The sequence below is a fragment of the Apodemus sylvaticus genome, chromosome 19 (genome assembly GCF_947179515.1).
Source record: "Apodemus sylvaticus chromosome 19, mApoSyl1.1, whole genome shotgun sequence".
Taxonomy (NCBI): domain Eukaryota; kingdom Metazoa; phylum Chordata; class Mammalia; order Rodentia; family Muridae; genus Apodemus; species Apodemus sylvaticus.
Genome location: NC_067490.1, coordinates 25861028 through 25880054, shown reverse-complemented (window position 1 = coordinate 25880054; position 19027 = coordinate 25861028). Strand labels below are relative to the sequence as shown.

Sequence of the window (19027 nt, the reverse complement as noted above, 5' to 3'; positions counted from 1 at the left end):
AGAGAAACCCTGTCTCAAAAAAAAAAACAAATAAAACAAAAACAAAAACAAAAAACAAAAAAAATTTTTTACCTTATTTTATGCATATGGGCATTTTGCTTAATGTATAAATGTGCACCCCATGCATCTTTGGTGCCCGCAGAGACTAGAAGTGGGGCATCAGATCCCCTCAGCTGGAGTTGTAGATGGTTCTGAGCCACCACGTGGATGCTAGGAACCGAACACAGGTCCTCCGAGAGATCAGCAAGTGCTCTTGGCCACCGAGCCATCTCCCCAGCCCCTTGAAACAATTTTAGACTCAAAACTAGCAAAGCTAGCATAGAATCTTGGCATAAGCTTCACTCTCCTTCCCCAACAACCACAACAGAGAGTCAAAGCCAGGAGAAAGCACCTGTCTGCTGTGCGCTGATAAATCATCAGAGTTGGGTGATTTTTTGGTTTTGTTTGTTTTGGTCTTTTTTTTTTTTTTTTAGCGTTCACTAGTGTCCCCAAATGTCATTTTCTAGGAGTTTGAACCATAACTCCAAGAAACACAACCTAAATGTTCCAATCTTGAATGGCAGAGTCAGGTGTGATGATCTGAAGGAACTCAAGGAGGTTGAGACAAGAGGCTCTCGCTGGTTTAAGCCAGCCTGGGGCCATGCAGTGAAGCTGTATCTCAAAGGGAAAACAAGCATTAACCACAAGGACACCACACTAACAGCAATGGAACAGGCCTCTCCAGAGGCTGCTTTAACAATAAAGTAGGCAACAATAGCTCATATTGCTGCAAGCAGAAACACTCGGGTGCACAAATGGCGTGTATAAGGCTGTAACAGATCTGAACAGCGCATCCTGTTCACAATGGGTCTAAAGTGGAGGTTGGGAATAGAATGCACTCCACTTTACGACTGTGGACACCTGGATTACCATGGCTGCCTGGGTCATTGCTTTAATGCTCTGAAGAGGCACTGTGACCAAAGCCACTCTTATGAAAGAAAGTACTTAATCGGGCTTTGCTTACAGTTTCAGAGGTTTAGTCCGTGATCACTGTGGCTGAGAGCAGAGCAGCGCAGAAGTTGCTAGGAGCTGCATCCTGACGTAGGCAGAGAGAGGAGAACAGAGCCTGTCATTGACTTTTTAAAACCTCAGAGCCCACCCCAGTGATGCACTTCCTCTAACAAAGCCACACCCCCTGATCCTTCTAATCCTTTCAAAGGGTTCCATGCCCTGTGACTAAGCATTCCAATATAAGAGCCTCTGGGAGCCACTCTTATTCAAACCACCACAATGGCAGGCAACTCAAGTCTTTGGGGGGAGGGAGGGGCTAGGGTGACTGTCAGATGTTACCCTAGTCTGGAACTGGCTATGCAACCAGCCTGGCATGTGTGATTCTTCTCAAAACACTGCCTTCTGGAGCTCTAGGGTGGCAGCTGTGTGCTACCACACCTGGTTCTAAAGACCTTGGGTGAGCTCTGTCAGAATCTTTGACAGGTCACCTCTATATAGAGTTATAGACAGTGGCTCTGAGGGAAGATCTTGAGAAATTTTCTCACAAACGCAGACATCAAAAAGACATCTCTTTATTGATGATATTTTAATTTTTTTTTTTTACACACACAAAGTTAGTGTGGCAAGGGTGCACTCTTGGAGCCAAATTTACCAAAGAAGACACATAAATCAGGACTCACTAAAAGTCTGTGTATAATTTATGTTGCCAATATCCAAAATGATGTGAAAGTCAAATATCCAGAGTTAAGAAAATCTTATTTTGGAAGGAAGAAAAGGAGGCAGGGCAGGCGAGGTCTGGAGAGATGACTCGGAAGTTAGGAGTTAAGATTCCCTTGCAGAGGAGCCATATTCAGTCCTCACGTGGAGCCCTGTTCAGTTCCACCCACATGAAGATTGATCACAACCTATAACTCCAGATCCTGGGGGTTCTAGCTCCCTCTTCTGGCCACCTCTGGCACTACATGTACATGGTACACATAACCGCAGGCAAAACAGTCAGTAACTACACATATTTATTTTTTTAAAGGTTGACAGTGTAAAATACTGAGAAGTAAAACTTAAAAAAAAAAAAGCAAAAAGTTTTAACATATGAAAATAAGAAAAGTTGTACTTCAGGGTTATATTGTAGGCAGCCATACAGAGGCCATGCCTAAGGGTTGGCAATCCCCCCCCCCCATCATGAGCCATCTGCTGACCATTGGAATGCAGTGCACGGTGCAATGTAGATCTTCCTCGATTTTCCAGCAACCACTCCTTTTTGTTTCTTCTATTTTAACTTTTTAAAAAAAAGATGTATTTATTTATTATATGTAGGTACACTGTAGTTGTCTTCAGACACTCCAGAAGGGGGCATCAGATCCTATTACAGATGGTTGTGAGCCACCATGTGGTTGCTGGGACTTGAACTCAGGACCTCTGGAAGAGCAGCCAGTGCTCTTAACAACTGAACCATCTCTCCAGCCCTTATTTTCAGGTTTTAAAATAACATTTATTCTTGGTGTGTATTTGTGTGTGTGTGTGTATGTGTGTATCTGCTACTTTGTGAGGCATGGGAATGCATGTAGCTTACCACACGTGTAGAGTCAGAGGACAGCTTATGGCAGTATGGGGCGTAGATTCTCTTCTTCTACAGTGTGGGTTGGAAATTGAGCTTGGGATTGTCAGGCTGGGTGGCAAGCGCCCTTAACCACTGAGCCACATTACCAGTTCCTTTTTGTTGTTTTTGAGAAAAGGTCTTACTTAGCCCGCTCTGACTGACCTGGAACGCCTAGGTGTAACCTAAGACAAACTTGAGCTCTCCCCACCTCTGAACATTGTGATTACAGGCCCGTGTCCCTCACTTCACTCTCCCTCATGTACTGTGTGGTAAGCCTTCTTCCACTTACCCACTCGGGCTCTGTCTCAGTCAGGGTTTCTGTTCCTGCACAAACATCATGACCAAGAAGCAAGTTGGGGAGGAAAGGGTTTATTCAGCTTACACTTCCACACTGCTGTTCATCACTAAAGGAAGTCAGGACTGGAACTCAAGCAGGTCAGGAAGCAGGAGCTGATGCAGAGGCCATGGAGGGATGTTTCTTACTGGCTTGCTTCCCCTGGCTTGCTCAGCCTGCTTTCTTATAGAACCCAAGAATACAGCCCAGGGATGGCACCACCCACAAGGGGCCCTCCTACCTTGATCACTAATTGAGAAAATGCCCCACAGCTGGATCTCATGGAGGCACTTCCCAACTGAAGCTCCTTTTTCTGTGATGACTCCAGCCTGTGTCAAGTTAACACACAAAACCAGCCAGTACAGGCTCACATTCTCTTCTGAAGACATCTGAAGACTTTTTTTTGTTTTGTTTTGTTTTTCAAGACAGGGTTTCTCTGTGTAGCCCTGGCTGTCCTGGAACTCACTCTGTAGACCAGGCTGGCCTCAAACTCAGAAATCCACCTGCCTCTGCCTCCCAGGCACTGGGATTAAAGGCATGTGCCACCACTGCCCGACTTCAGAAGACATTCTTATTGTCACAACCAAAACAACATCTTTCCAGGTTTCCAGGCACTCTGCCTTCCTGCCCCGCTGCAGGGATCCTGGGACAGCCTGGGGCACACTGACACTCCTTCCCTAGAGCCCAGCTTGAAACTTTCATTCTACAGTCTTCCATAAACGTTGAAGCTTTTAATTTTGGTTCTTAGGGTTTCAATATTTAGGAGTCTGATATTTCCAGAATGTTGCTTTGGGGAGTTTAGACTCAGTCTTTCTGCTGTTCTGGATTAAGACTAGAACCACTTGTCTAGCCCAAGGTCAGACCCAGGATCTCCAGCTGCTTTTAATTGTTTCCTTCCTAACTTCCTTCTGGACCTCAGTGTTAGGGACTGAAATTGGGCTTCAACTAACTATACTTTATCACTAAACCGCATCCTCAGACCTCTTTAACAATATATAGATATATATGAGGCTGGAGAGATGACTCAGTGGTTAAGAGCATGAGCTGCTCTTGCAGAGGACCCAGGTTTGGTTCCTAGAGCCCACACACTGGCTCACCCCCATCAGTGAACTCAGTTGCAAAGGTTCTCAAGCCTTCGTCCAGCTCCAAGGGCTCTAGACGCACCTAGAGTGCATGCTTGCAGGCAAACACTCATACACATAAAATTTAAAAAAAACTTATTAACTCACTCATTTGTGTTTGTATGTGTGTGTATGTGTGTGCATGTGTGGGTGTGGGTGTGTGTGTGCATGTGTGTGCATGTGTGGGTGTGTGCATGTGTGGGTGTTTGAATGTATATATATTCACCATACATGTGTAGGTGCCTGTGGAGGTCAGAATCAAATCCCACGGTTCTGGACTTATTATGGATGGTTGTGAGCCACTATTGTGGGTGCTGGGAATTGAACTCGGGACCTCTGCAAGAGCAGCTGATGCTCTTAACCACTGAGCCATCTCTCCAACCCCTTGGCCTCTTTTTAATGTTTACTTTTGCCTGTGTATGCATATGCACACATGCATGCATGTGCATGTATATGTGAGTGTGTGCATAGGTGGGGACTCCGCCTGAGGTTGACATCTCCTGCATCAGCCATCTGAGTAGCTGGGATCACAGTCTGTGCTACCCTGGGGTAGCTCGTTGAAGTGTTTTCTTAGCTGCCTCCAATCCACCATAGGTGCTTGGCTATGCCATCAACATATTTGGAAGCTGCAGATCCTCCGTTCTTTGCAAGGTGGGCTCTCTGGTTGTTTTCTCGGATGCCAGGACCCGCACTTTGGTCCTGGGATCCTTGACTAAGGGTGTCGAGGTGACTAGGGCATCTGTAAAGCAGCGTCTCCCCCCTTTCTCTAGAGGACAGATGTATATACAGTAAAGCTGGGGTCAGGTTGGTCTCTCTAGCACTGTGGATGCAGCACAGAACCTCAGGGAAGCGCTCTTTTGGACTAACACTGGACGGGAGGTGTATAGCTAGTCTCAGCCGGAGACCTCTGCGGGTGAGCAGTCTCAGGCTGGAAACGTCCTAAACATCCGGGAAGAAGTTGCTAGTCTTTTCATACATTGCTCAGTCCGTCATAAACACTCTGGAACCAAGTCTGGTGGCATACACGTTTAATCCCGGCACTCAGGAGGAGGCAGAGGCAGGCAGGCAGATCTCTGAGTTTGAGGCCAACCTGGTCTATAGAGTGAGTTACAGGACAGCCAGGGCTACACGGAGAAACCCTGTCTCAAAAAAACAAAAAAACAAAAAAACAAAAAACAAAAAAAAAAAAACAAGAAAAAAGGAAAAAACAAAATCATCCTCTGATTCTTGAGGCGCTGCCGGCATTGGCATTCCTCCTGAGCCCCGCCCAAATGGGCGACGGCTTTGTCAATCAGTGCCCTGCAGGTTCAAGCTTTGCAGCCTGGATGTGGCTGTGATCATGTCAACAATATTCATTTACTCAGAACTTCACTCCTGCCTGCGTTTCCTCTGCTCCCTCAACTGACTGGATTCAGTTGAGTGATTCAGGGGGGAGCAGCGTGGAGCTGTGGGGGAGGCACAGACGAGAGCAGAGCCTTTTGCTTGATTGCTTAGGTAAGTGCGGTCTTTCTCGGCTGTGAAGCCAGCACTTTCCCCTTCCTAATTATGAAGAACCCTCCTCGGTGACCCTCTGAGACCATGCAAATGTCATGGCTCCTTATATTTCTGTGCCGACTTCACGGTGTTGCCGCCCACAACAGAGCTTCCCACCCTGTTCCCTCTTAATGACATTCACATCCTTGGTACTAATTGTACATCTCTGCTTCCTGGCTTTTAATCCGACATGATTGTTTATTTTGTTGCTTAAATTGCTCTGAGGTCTGGCTATTGGAAGCTCACTGTGGCTGGCTTTGGAGTCCTTCCCATACACTACCCTGATGCTTGGAGTATTTCCTTCCTTCCTAGTTTCACAGAATGATCTAGATCATCTCGTGTCATTCTTACATCAGTCCTGGAATTAACTAGTTCTTTTTCTTTTCTTTCTTTCTTTTTTTTTTCTTCCCCCAAGACAGGGTTTCTCTGTAGAACCTGGCTGTCCTTGAACTCACTATGTAGACCAGGCTGGCCTGGAACTCAGAAATCTGCCTTCCTCTACCTCCCAAGTGCTGACATTAAAGGTGTGAGCCACTTTGGTTGCCGTATACTATTTATTTCTATTTCATGCACGTGAGTGTTTTGCTTGCATACGTGTGCATGTACCATGTGCATGCCCGATGCCCACAGAGGTCAGGAGAGGGCATCAGAGTTCCTGAACTAGAGTTATGGATGTTGTGAGCCACCATATGGATGCTGGGGACTGAACCAGAGACCTCTGCAAGAGCAATGAGTTGTCTTAGCTGCTGAGCCATCTCCACAGGCCAAGGAATATATCTATAACAAAGGTATGACGTCCAGGTGTGCCTATCAGTGTCTTGATTCTAGACTCTGAAGGGACGAGCTGGGAAATGCATGCATATTGCCACAGAGTTCTTTGACACATGTCTTTTTTTTTGAGACAGGGTCTCACATGTAGCCTTGGCTACCCTGGAACTCACTATGTAGCCCAGGCAGGGCTCTGTGTGCCCTATTTCCGAAATGCTGTATCACCACACCTGGCTACTTTACTCCTGTGTCTAGCCATTTGCCTGTATTTCGGAAGCTGTGGTCCATACTAATACTTCAGATTCCAATCCGATATCAGGAAATGCATTTTAACTCACACCCTCCTCCATTATTTTGTAGCATTGTTCTCAGTGGGAACAAAATCTTTGTTTATCCACAAGCCTGTTTATCTGTTTGGTCCAATTCAGTGTGATAATAATATACACGCTGTGGATATATGATAAGAATAATACGCTAACAATAGGACTACTTCGAGGAAGGAACAGCCTCTCTCCGGGGCTGGATAATAGGCTCCAGACATCGGGCAGGGCTAGCTGACCTGAAGGTCATAGAGACAATCAGCTGTGAAATAAGGCCATCTTCTTAAAAGCCATGTTCACACTTGTGGACTGATTAGTTCCTTGGTCTCCGTCACAGAGACCTCATGACCCTCCACAGCACAAGGATAAATAAGCCGTGTGCCCGGGAGATACTGGCTATGTGGCTGGTGCCCTTCATTTTGTCAAACAGGGACCTTTCACCCTGTGGGGACCTCTGTCATTACAGGTTGGCCTTTTGACAACGCCACATGCAAGATGAGCGGCTTGGTGCAGGGCATGTCCGTGTCTGCGTCGGTTTTCACGCTGGTGGCCATTGCTGTGGAAAGGTGAGAACCCCCTCACCCCACCCCACCCCACCCCACCCTCGGTAATTCTGGGGCTGTGTGAACCCCACCTGATAACGCCAATCTTCCACACACCCACATCCTCCCTTCGGTCTCCCCCCAGCACCAGCCCATTTCAGCTCTGCCCTTTCTAGAACCTAAGGTTCCCATCTCTGTCCCCGTCAAACTTAGTTTTTCTTGGTTTTGTTAGGCTAGCCTTGAGAGAGGAGATACCTTGGACTCTGAGCTAGCTGCGAGGTTGTAGGAGAGATTTGCTGAAAATACCACCCATCCCTTTCTAGGAGGCAGAGGCCACGCCCGACAAGGTCTAGTAGTAATTTCTGGGGTTCTGGTCATTGGGAGTCCTATCTCTCCTTTGATTGAGCTCTGGGAAGCCGGAGCTAGAGGACCCTGTCTGCAGATGGGTGTGGCATAGCTGGAAAGGACAGAGGCTTTTTCTGTTTCTGTATTCCATCCGCTAGCTGGTTCCCGGAAGCCCTGGCCTTACTCAGTCTCCTTGTCTGTCGCTTCTGGTCATTCAGCCACCGCCTCTAGAAGAGCTTAGATTAAGAATTTCTCTGGATTATAAATGGTTCTGTAGGATTGGCCAAGATAAATTTAAACCGTTCCTTCCCAGAACACACCTCTGTGACCCCACCCCTGCTCCTCCTTAGGTAATTTGGTGTGGCAAGGATGCCTGAGGGGGAGCCTTCCCCCAGGGACCAGGACAGCTGGAGATGGCTTTTGTCCTCTTCCTTGTCCCCTTCTGTCATGTTGGGACACTCACCCAGCTACTTTGGGAGGAATCTTAGCGGTAAAATGATAAATGCCCTACTGAGACGCTGAAGAGCCCACAGACAACTTTTCGCCCACTGTGTGAAATGAACCCCACCTGAAAACGCCAATCTTCCACACACCCACATCCTCTCTTCAGTCTCCCCCCAGCACCAGCCCTTTTCAGCTCTGCCCTTTCTAGAACCTAAGGTTCCCATCTCTGTCCCCGTCAAACTTAGTTTTTCTTGGTTTTGTTAGGCTAGCCTTGAACTCACTATGAGTCGAGGATGACCCTAAACTTCTGTTCCTCCTCACTCTACCTAGTCCTAGGCTTACAGGCATAACCCACCATGCCCCATTTTACTTGGTATTGGGGATTGAACTTGGGGCTTTTGCACATTCGAGGTAACGGGTCTGCAAGTCCAGCCCCGGGCTCCTGTCTCGGTGCGATAGGCAGCTGGCATGATGGAGCTCTCTCCAGGTGGCATGTAAAACCCCTCCCAGTCATACTTACTGTTTATCAAGCTCCACCCCCTCCAGGAAGCCTTTCCGAAGCATCCTGGGAGATTGCTCCACCTAGCGATTACCATGAGTTGCACATCGGTACCAGGTACCACCGGCTTCAGGACTCCTCTGTCCTCTGGAGAGGACTCCAGCGTCGCGTCTGATGCTATGAAACGAGAAGGACAGGGTGGTACAGGCTCAGGCAGCGAGGCTTGGCGAGACCATGGGAAAGGGGACAGGTGCTTTCAGGCTGGGACGACGGAGTGGGCGGGAGGGCAGGATACAACAAGTGTGTAGCCAGCAGTCATCGGCACACCTGCGGTCTACGCAGGTTCTGCCCTAAAGAGTCGTGAGGACTTGTAAGGGAGCCCATCGATTTCTTCCCTTCCACTCAAACTATTGGGCCTGACCCCGCAGTCTTCTGGAGAGGTGTCTCAATTTTCTGGTATAGGTGGGCGAGGAAAGGCATTCTGGGAAGTAGGCCATCCTTTCTCTCTCTCTCTCTCTCCCTTTTTTCCTTCCTTTCCTCTCTCTCTCTGTCTCTCTCTCTTTCTGTGTGCTTTTGGTTCTGTTTTGTTTTCTGTTTATTTGAGGCAGGATGTCTGTCAAATAGCCCAGGCTGACCTTGAACTCCCGATCCTCCTGCCTCTGCTGCCCAAGAAGTGTTTTGTTTTGTTTTGTCCTTTGTTTTCCTTCATTCACTATGCCTTCAGACTGCAGAGGTCCCAGTTCACCCTCCACACCCCTCAGAGCAGGGAGGATTATGGGTGGACTCCATTGGGAAGATGAGGAAACCAAAGTCTTTGAACAACTGGCTCTTCTAGTCACCCATTCCTTTAGTGACCTTCACCCGTTCTGGAACACTTGTCTGACACCCACTTTCAAGAGCATGTGGTTGAACACTGACCTTTGAACCACTACAGGGGGACAGCCTCCACCTCCTTTACCTCCCCCAGCAGCTCCTAACCCTGCCTGCTTAGAAAAGAAGGAGCTGCCAGGCAGTGGTGGTGCATGCCTGTAATCCCAGCACTCTGGGAGGCAGAGGCAGGCGGATTTCTGAGTTCGAGGCCAGCCTGGTCTACAGAGTGATTTCCAGGACAGCCAGGGCTACACAAAGAAACCCTGTCTCGGAAAAAAAAAAAAAAAAAATCCAACAAAACAAAACAAAACAAAACAAAAGAAAGAAAAAAGAAAAGAAAAGAAGGAGCTAAAACCCCTTCACTCCTTCCCAGAATAACTATGGCAGAGACGGGTTTTTTGTTTTGGTTTTTGTTTTTTACTTTTAATGTTTCAGGAGAGGCTATGCACAGTTAGGCTTTAACAGATACCGGTCCGAGTGGCGCAGGGGGAATGGACGAACTGGATTTCCTAGGTAGTCCTTATTACTTGATGGCTGTGTGATCTTGTCCCAGTTGCTTCACACCTTGGAGGACCTTTCCTAACGTCAATTAAGGGTGAAAGGTAAAACTGAGGCAGAAGGGTTAGCAGATCAAGGCCATGCTCTGTAACATAGGAAGTTTGAAGGTAGCTCAGGCTTGAGACTCTCTCTCCCTCTCTCTCTCTCTCTTTTTCTTTTTTTCTCTCTCTCTCTCTTTTAAGACAGGGTTTCTCTGTATAGCCCTGGCTATCCTAAAATTCATTCTGTAGACCAGGCTGCCCTCAAACCCAGAACTCCACCTGCCTCTGCCTCCCAAGTGCTGGGATTAAAGGTGTGCGCCACCACTGTCCTGCTGAGACTCTATTTCTTTCTCTCTCTCTCTTTTTTTGTTTTGGATTCCCCCACCCCCCCCCAGACAGGGTTTCTCTGTGTAGTCCTGGCTGTCCTGGAACTCACTCTGTAGACCAGGCTGGCCTTGAACTCAGAAATTCGCCTGCCTCTGCCTCCCAGAGTGCTGGGATTACAGGCGTGCATGGCCACCACCGCCCGCAAGACTCTATTTCTAAAATAGTAAATAAGCAAGGGTTTGACAAGAGTTATTGCCGAGCGGGTCAAACAAAGAAAGGTACAGCACACTTGCTTTGTTACGGTGAGGTATGCACTGCTGTACCTGGCTGCTCTCACCCAAGAGAAGGAAACCAGGATCGACACTTAATGATTCTGAAGTTCTTACTGCCCACACAGGGCTCGCACACTTGTGACTTCAAGTCTAAAGAGGCAGCCCTGAGCTGAGTGAGCAGGGAGGTTTATAAAGGTAAAAAAACACAAGTCTGGTGAATCCCGTTGACATAGCTATGATAGTTGTTAGCAAGCATGACAAGATATGAACTTCAAAAAAAGATTTATTTATTTATTTATTTTATGTATATATGAGTATGCTGTAGCTGCCTTCACCAGAAGAGGGCATCGGATCCCATTACAGATGGTTGTGAGCCACCCTATGGTTGCTGGGAACTGAATTCAGGACCTCTGGAAGAGCAGTCAGTGCTCTTAACCTCTGAGACATCTCTCCAGCCCTAAGATACAAACTTTTAATAAGAACAGGGCACAGGGGGCTGGAGAGATGGCTCTGCAGTTAAGAGCACCAGAGGTCTGGAGTTCAATTCCCAGCACCCACATGGTGGCTCACAACCATCTTTAGTGGGAATCTGGTGCCCCCTTCTGGTTTTCAGGTGTACATGCAGAAGACTGTTGTATTCGTAATAAAATCTTTTTTTTTAAAATGAAGGAAGAAAAAAGAAGAAGAGGGCACAGTTGTGTGGCTGTGGTATCTCTGATGAGAGAGCAGAAATGCTTGCAGTTACAGACACAAAACAATGCAGGTTAGCAAAAGTTTTGCAAGTACTGTATGTGCCTGAGGGCCTGGCTGACCTCACTTTTAGCCCGAAGGCCAGTCAGGATCTAGCAAATAGTTTTTCCTAACTACAGTATAACAGGTTAAGATGACCCAGGAATGGCCTGTCAATATGCTCCACGTCCCAGTTCCAGCTCCTGAGGTTTTCAGGGGAAGCCATAAACAGCGAAGAGTTACAGTGTTACATTTGTGTTGCTGGGAAAGTGGGTGGGTAAAGGTGTTGCTGCCAAGCCTCTTGACCTGAAATCAATCGCTAGGACCACTTGGTAGAAAGAGATTGCCTGGCTGTTGCAGTTGTCTTTTGTGTGGAGAGGAAGAAAGGACTAGAAGGAGGGAGAGGGAGAACTAAGCACTAAATAAATCTTTTTGTTTTAAAAAAGCATTTGTATTTGCCCAGTCAGGCTTCCCAAGCACTGAGTGTTCACCACAGACCGGCTGTGATGCCCGCTACTGAATAAAAGAAAAAGAAACAGAAGGAAAAGCGGTGACTGCTTCTAAATGTGGTGGGGGAGAAAGCTTCTTATAGATATGTGGGTGAGAACAGCCAGAGGCAGGGTCATCTTGGAGAGTCCAGAGAGATCCAGAGTCCTGGATCAGGTGGAGAGAGGGGGAGGGGAAGGGAGAGATTGAAACCAAAAACAACAGCCACGACGACCGAGGTGCAAAAGGCAGGAGGAAGTAGCTAAAAACGTCTGCATTATATAGGGAAGAGCCTCAGCGGGAAGGGCAGGCCAGTTCAGGGTAGAGGGCGGGGTATGCCAGTTAGACCCAGTAACAGGTAGCTACTGAGGGATGCTGGGAGAACCTGGAGGCCGAATTCACTTTGATAATGTAAATAGGGACCTCATCGGCGGGTCCTGGGTTGAACTCTTAGCACTGCCAGCTAACCCGTCCTAAAATAAATATCTAAGCCTCTAAGGAGAGGCTGTTCCTTCCTTCTCGTTCATTTCGCTAAATCCACCTAAATCCAGCCTGGGCTCCTGAACGATTTAGCCGAGACTGAGCTGCTTCCTTCGCAAACCGCAAACCAATTTACTTGTAAATTAACCTGATTTAGTGTCTAAGCTGTTCCCGGATGCTGCCTAAGAGTAGTGATGAATGTCAGGTGTCCTATTCCAGCTGCACCGGAAACTGCCTCGAGTAGGGTAAGGAATGTAAGGTGTCTTCTTCCAGCAGCCCCTACCCAGGTCATCTCTGGCCCTTGGGGCCTCCGGGGATCCTCCCAGATTTCTCTTTTTCTCTTCCCACCCCTCGACTGCAGGTTCCGCTGCATCGTGCACCCTTTCCGCGAGAAGCTGACCCTGCGGAAGGCGCTGCTCACGATCGCGGTGATCTGGGCGCTGGCGCTGCTCATCATGTGTCCCTCGGCGGTCACTCTGACGGTCACGCGAGAGGAGCACCACTTCATGCTGGACGCTCGCAACCGCTCCTACCCGCTCTACTCGTGCTGGGAGGCCTGGCCGGAGAAGGGCATGCGCAAGGTCTACACCGCCGTGCTCTTCGCGCACATCTACCTGGCGCCGCTGGCGCTCATCGTAGTGATGTACGCGCGCATCGCGCGCAAGCTGTGCCAAGCCCCCGGTCCAGCGCGCGACGCGGAGGAGGCGGTGGCCGAGGGTGGCCGCGCGTCGCGCCGCAGGGCCCGCGTGGTGCACATGCTGGTCATGGTGGCGCTCTTCTTTACCTTGTCCTGGCTGCCACTCTGGGTGCTGCTGCTGCTCATCGACTACGGGGAGCTGAGCGAGCTGCAGCTGCACCTGCTGTCCGTCTACGCCTTCCCGCTGGCACACTGGCTGGCCTTCTTCCACAGCAGCGCCAACCCCATCATCTACGGCTACTTCAACGAGAACTTCCGCCGCGGCTTCCAGGCTGCCTTCCGTGCACAGCTCTGCTGGTCTCCCTGGGCCGCCCACAAGCAAGCCTACACCGAGCGGCCGGGCCGCCTCCTGCGCAGGCGGGTGGTGGTGGACGTGCAACCCAGCGACTCGGGCTTGCCTTCAGAGTCTGGCCCCAGCAGCGGGGTCCCAGGGCCTGGCCGGCTGCCACTGCGCAGTGGGCGTGTGGCCCACCAGGATGGCCCGAGGGAAGGGCCTGGCTGCAGCCACATGCCCCTCACCATCCCAGCCTGGAACATTTGACGTGGTCCAGAGACGGGGGATCCAGTAAGGCCCTGATCCTTAGCCATGATGCCCGGGCACAACAGCAGTATTAGAAGAGGGTACCAAGATGCCTCCTTGATTTAAAAAAGAGAGAGAGAGACAGTAAGGCATTGAGGCTCAGGGAGAGATGACAAAGATCTCACCTTTGGAAATCCTACCTGACCCAGACTCCAGTGAGTCTCTATGGTATCCACATTTCCAGTGGTCTCCCCAGGAAAATGTGTCACTAGGTGGTTAGGAAGAGGTGACCTTTGTCTACACACTGAGCCCCTGTGACAGAGTGACGGAGACCCCTGTGCTGTGTTGCTGGGACAGTTCTCCTTGGCCCTTTCCTGGGAAATGTCCAAGCTCTCTGCTTGCCAGCGCCAGTGTTTTGGTTTGTTTTATTCCAGGAAGTGACCAGAGCCATACCCACTTCAGCAAATCACAGCTCTGAGCAGCTCCAAGAGGAACCCTGGGGAGCCCGTTTAGATTGCAGGAGCTCTGGGTTGAGCCGAAGGGAAACTTCCCTCCCCTACTTCTGCCGTCCACAGCCAGGCAGAGCTTCCGGCAGTACCTATGGCTCAGGGGTGGCAGGCAAGGGGGAAAGGAAGACAGCACAATGGCCACTCTCTCCCTCTGGAAACAGGTTCCTGGGCCTGTGAGCATGAACCTTTGTTCCAGCATGTCTTCCTTGCTTACTGGGAAGGAGACATGGGATGTGGGGACGCCCCTGCACAACAAGCACAAACCCTTCCACTGTGTGTGGCTCACAAACCCTAAAGGCAGAGGGGAGCAGGAGAGCCTGCATGCATGCCAGCTCCCACCCAGCATGTCTGCTGTCACCTTGACAGATGCATGAACTCCAGCTCTCATTCAAGGTACACACGATCACCGGGGTGGAGCAAAGCTTCTCTCCAGGAGGTGAGAAAATGGCTTGCCCCTGCCGATTTCTCCTGCAGCTTCAATCATGTGCGCTTAACCGGATACCTTCTCACCTCCACTCCCACAGCTGCCAGAAATTTTAGAGGAATTAAAAAATGGGAAAGATTTCCAGGATCCAGGGCTCCCAGCTCTTGCTGGCTTCTGAACACACTCCGACTGACTGGCCCTTTGCTGTTCCCAGGTCTGTCCTAAGCCGTGGCCACAGCGGTTGAAGAAACTGCCTCGCGGTTGGTTGTACACATCCAAGCATGTCTCTGAACACCCTCATCTGACTCATAAAATGTTCTTGCCATTTCACAAAGCGAACAAGGCCCAGTAGGGCCAGGGTCACAGGGCCACAGACAGCAGTGTTTGGATCCTGCTTGCCCGTATCCTGCCTTCCAGAGAAGGTGGGCATGGCGGGGTGGAAAGCCGGAAACTTCCTGTCTAATGATGAAAAGGATCGCCTTGGACCAAATCTTAGTACTGGGGTGGGGGGAGGAAACCACCCCCATTGTGTTGGTCTGGTGACTTCCGGCCAGAGCTGTTCTGAACTCTATTCCTAAGTTGATGAGGCTGCCAAGATGCTGCTTGGTCTCCGAGGCTGGGGGTGATCAGTGCCCACAGGCCAGATGTAGTCTGAGCTGGCACTCTGCAAGGTCCTCAATGTCGGTGCAGTATCACACGCATGACACAGTAGCCTGAGAACTGCTGGCTGTTTACTGGGAAGACTTGTGACTTCAGGCTCTAAAAATAGGCCAGACCAAGGACTGTGTCAACCCTGTCCCTGTGACCCCTGGGAGCTTTGGGAGTTACAGTCTGCTCTCTGCCCTGGCCTTCAGCAGGGCCTCCTAGAGACAAAAATCACAGCTCTCCTCAGAAATCCTGTCCCCCAAGGCCTCTACCTTAGTTTCCCCAAACCCCCTGTTTTGAGAGTTTATGGTTGTCGAAAGGCAGCACACCTGACACAGGTGGCAGTCCCTGGGAATCATTGTCCCACCTGCCTGCCCGCAGGCTTGGTTTGAATGCCAACAGGCGCATCACGATGCTATAGGAAAGCCGGCAGCATGTGAATGCTAAGGGCTTGTTTCTTTGTACGTGTGTTAAAATACACCCAGTGTACCAACTTCCCCATTAGCCGTTTTGAAGTGTACAGATCAGGGGCACTGAGTATTCATGCTGCAGTGTAACAAGCACCCTTTCTAGCACTGTATTGGCCGAAATGGAAACTCTGAACCCGTTGGCACCAACTCCCTAGCCCTGCTCCTCCCAGCCGGTCCTTTCTCTCTGAATTTCACACTCGTGTGGTTCCCTACAAATGAAACGACACAGTATTTTTCCTTTTGTGATTCTTACGATGACAACACATGAACACCTTTCAAGTTCCGCTCATGTTGTTGCATTCCTTTCCTTCCTGGCTAGACACTATTCCGCTGTAGTCTATCTGATATCTTGCTTCTAGTTCAGCTACTAGAAGTCACTACATATGCATGGGGTGTGGTGGGGGTGTTAGATAATAAACCCAAGTGTTGAAAATAATACCTGTGTGAGCCCTGAGAATGGGGACCCCCCCAACACTTCTCTGAACTTGGCATTTGGGGTAACTGAGCCTGTGTTCCACCCAGCTGCGCTGCACCTCTGTCTTCTGTGTTCCTTCTCGGCTGGAAAATAAAAAATCACGTGTTCTGTTCACAAGATATTTGTGTGATGCTCTTCTTATAACTGTACCTTTGTCAGCCTCACAAGATCACTGCATTCCCGACACGTGCGTGGGTCTGAGCGCAACCTCTTGTGCCTGCAGCACTCAAATACAGTCAAGGAAGGCCTCTCTCTGAGCAGTCATGTTCCGTCTGTGACCGGTCAGGTCTCCTGAGGTGACTGATTCTTTCATGGGTGGAAAGTTTGAAGATGAACAGTTGTGACGGGGAAGGGATCCAGAGGTCTGTGTACATGGAGAGCCCTACCCAAGGGGGCTCTTGGAGGGATGCCGTGTCCTTCCATGCCATGCACCACAAGAGTAGTCATTCTCTAAGTGGTCTCCACAGATGAATGGGCTCTTGACTTCCCCAAGACCATGCGAACACATCCGACCAATGTGAGGCGAGGCGGTGCCCACCAGGGCCCACAAACCACAGGTTGGCCAGCCTTGGGCCACCAGCTTTCTCTAGGGGCCTGGAGGATTCATGGGCTGGCTTGGGCTGGAATAGAAGGTGGAGCTGGCTGAGGAAGCCAGGAGCCCCCTATCATTAAGCTACTGTGCATTCATCCCGAGACCAGGTGAGAGCCAAGCCTGGGGCTGGAAGGACAGAGCATTGCTATTAGGCTCTGGACCTCTTTGTATCTTTCCCCCAGGCTCACCTCTCACAAGTGCCATTGAGAAAAGACAGATGAGAAAGAGGTGACCTGCGGCTTCATCGCAAGCAAACAATGTTGAGGCAAAACAGATTCCTTGCTGAATAACCCAATATCACTGGCTGCTTGTTTCTTTACAAATGCTCCCCTGCTGCAGAAGCATGGTGGAAATTTCACAAAATATAGATAAACAAAGAAGAAAAAGCAAAGCATTTCAACTGTATGGGAGACAGATGTTTGGCGTGTGAGCATAGATGTGTATTTGTTTAAATTTTTGGAGCACCTTAATGGGGGAGGAATAGCACATGCTAAGATTCACCTGTCTGTTGTGACCATTAGGGCATCTTAGCCATTTTATATTTGCTTCACCAAAGATATTCTCATCCTTCTGAGATGCTCTGTCATGTCAATGTATGCCCTTCTCCCCGATCCCAGAAAACCCACCCATCTGTCAAGATTATAGAATCAGACCATGGACAGCATTTTGAGTCTGTCTTCTTTCATTTGACTGGATGACTGAGTTTGCTTACCTCATAGCATTTCTTAGTTCATTCCTTTTTGAGGCTGAGTAGTGCTCCATTGCATTGTGTGTACTGACACAGTCTGTTCACCAGGTGACCATCATTTGGGTTAACAATTTGATTATCATGGGTGAAGCTGCTGTGGTCATTCCTGCACACGCCCTTCCACATACACATATGTTCAGTTCTCTTGGTGAACAGGGAGGGAGGCTCCTGGGATGTGCTCTGAGTATGAACTTCTGTCTTTTAACAGTGGCACATTCTAGCATGTTCTCACAGGCACTGTAGGTGAGTCGCAGTTGTTCTGTGTTTTGCCAACACTTAAGATTATTGTTCTTTCTAAAGTTGTCCTGATGACTAGTGATGTTAGGTACCTTCTCACGTGCCTAATGGCTGTCTTTGTAGCTTTTTATTTTAAGCAACCATTGTTTAAGTTACTTGCTGTTGTGACAACTAACCAAGGCAACTAAAGGATGGGAAAGGTTGTTCTGGCTCACGGTTTACAGATGCCATTCAGTGTGGTGGGAAGTTGTGGTAGCAAGAGTGGTCCAGCTATGGTGAGGGACAGTGAGGCTGCTGGTCACACTGCATCTGCAGCCAGGAAACAGAACAAGATGGATGCTGAAGCGAAGCACGATGGATGCTGGAGCTAAGTTTGCTCTCTCTGTTTCCCTTTTTATTCAGTCAGAGAACCCAGCCCATGCATGGAGTTGCCAACATATGTGCTGGGTCCTCCCTCTCAGTTAAACTTCACCAAAAGCAACATCACTTACAAAAGTGTGTCTACCAGGTGATCCCTGATGCAGTCAAGCTGACAAAGGTTAACCCTCACAATTATTATTATCTTGGTTTCTAAATATTATTTAGTTAATGTATATGAGTACACTGTAGCTGTCTTCAGACACACTAGAAGAGGGCATCAGATCCCATTACAGATGGTTACTGGGAATTGAACTCAGGACCTCTGTAAGAGCAGTCAGTGATCTTAACTGCTTGAGCCAACTCTCCAGCTCAATTATCTTGGTTTCTAAGACTCCCATTTCATTATGTAGCCCAGGCTGGCCTTGAACTTACTAAATTCCACAGGCTGACACTACAGGCCTATCATCAAGAATTTGAGGTTATATGGCCTCAAATTCTAGCACTTGGGAGGCTGAGGCTGTGATTTGAAGCCAGTCTGGTTTACATAGCGAGTTCTAGGCCAGCCAGAGCTATACCGTGAGACTTATGTCTGAAATAAATGAGTTTATGCCAAATAAAAGGCTAGTTTTGGAGAGTTTGGAATGGCCTTTCCAAAGAGGTAACATTTGAAAAAAAAAAATCTTCATAGAGAGAAGAAGCTTTATGTCTAGCTGGCCAGGGTGGAAAGCCAGAGCCAGGCAGAGCGAACAACATGTGCAAAGGTCCTGAGACAGAAGAGGGATGGATGAATAAAGGGTTAATATGTAGCAAAATGCTACTGACTTTTAGCGATTACATTTCTGGTCAACTCAAAGCATTTTATTCAGTGCTTGTTAAATTGCAGGCACGGGCTTGGTGTGTAAAAGCACTTAAGTCCAATGACCCGAGTTCAGTCCCTGAGACCTGCCATGGAAGGAGATATGTGTTTCCACAAAGTTGACCTCTGATCTCCACAAGTACACTGTTGCACAAATGCACCTGAATTCATATACATACACACCAATACAGATACCAGAGAGAGAGAGAGACTGCACACACATACATACACACATGCATGCATGCACACACACACACACACATACACATGCATGCATGCACAGACACAGGCACACATG

At 48.9% G+C, this 19027-nt stretch overlaps 1 protein-coding gene across 1 annotated transcript in view; it reads left to right on the top strand.

Moving 5' to 3' along the window:
- Npffr1 (neuropeptide FF receptor 1) overlaps window positions 1-15151 on the top strand; it is a 37190-nt gene extending 22039 nt beyond the window's left edge. The window contains exons 3-4 of the mRNA XM_052164461.1: window positions 7130-7229; window positions 12558-15151. Of these exons, the coding sequence (XP_052020421.1) occupies window positions 7130-7229; window positions 12558-13434 (977 nt within the window). The 3' untranslated portion in view covers window positions 13435-15151. The remainder of the gene's footprint in view (window positions 1-7129; window positions 7230-12557) is intronic.
- The last annotated feature ends 3876 nt before the right edge of the window (window positions 15152-19027 follow it).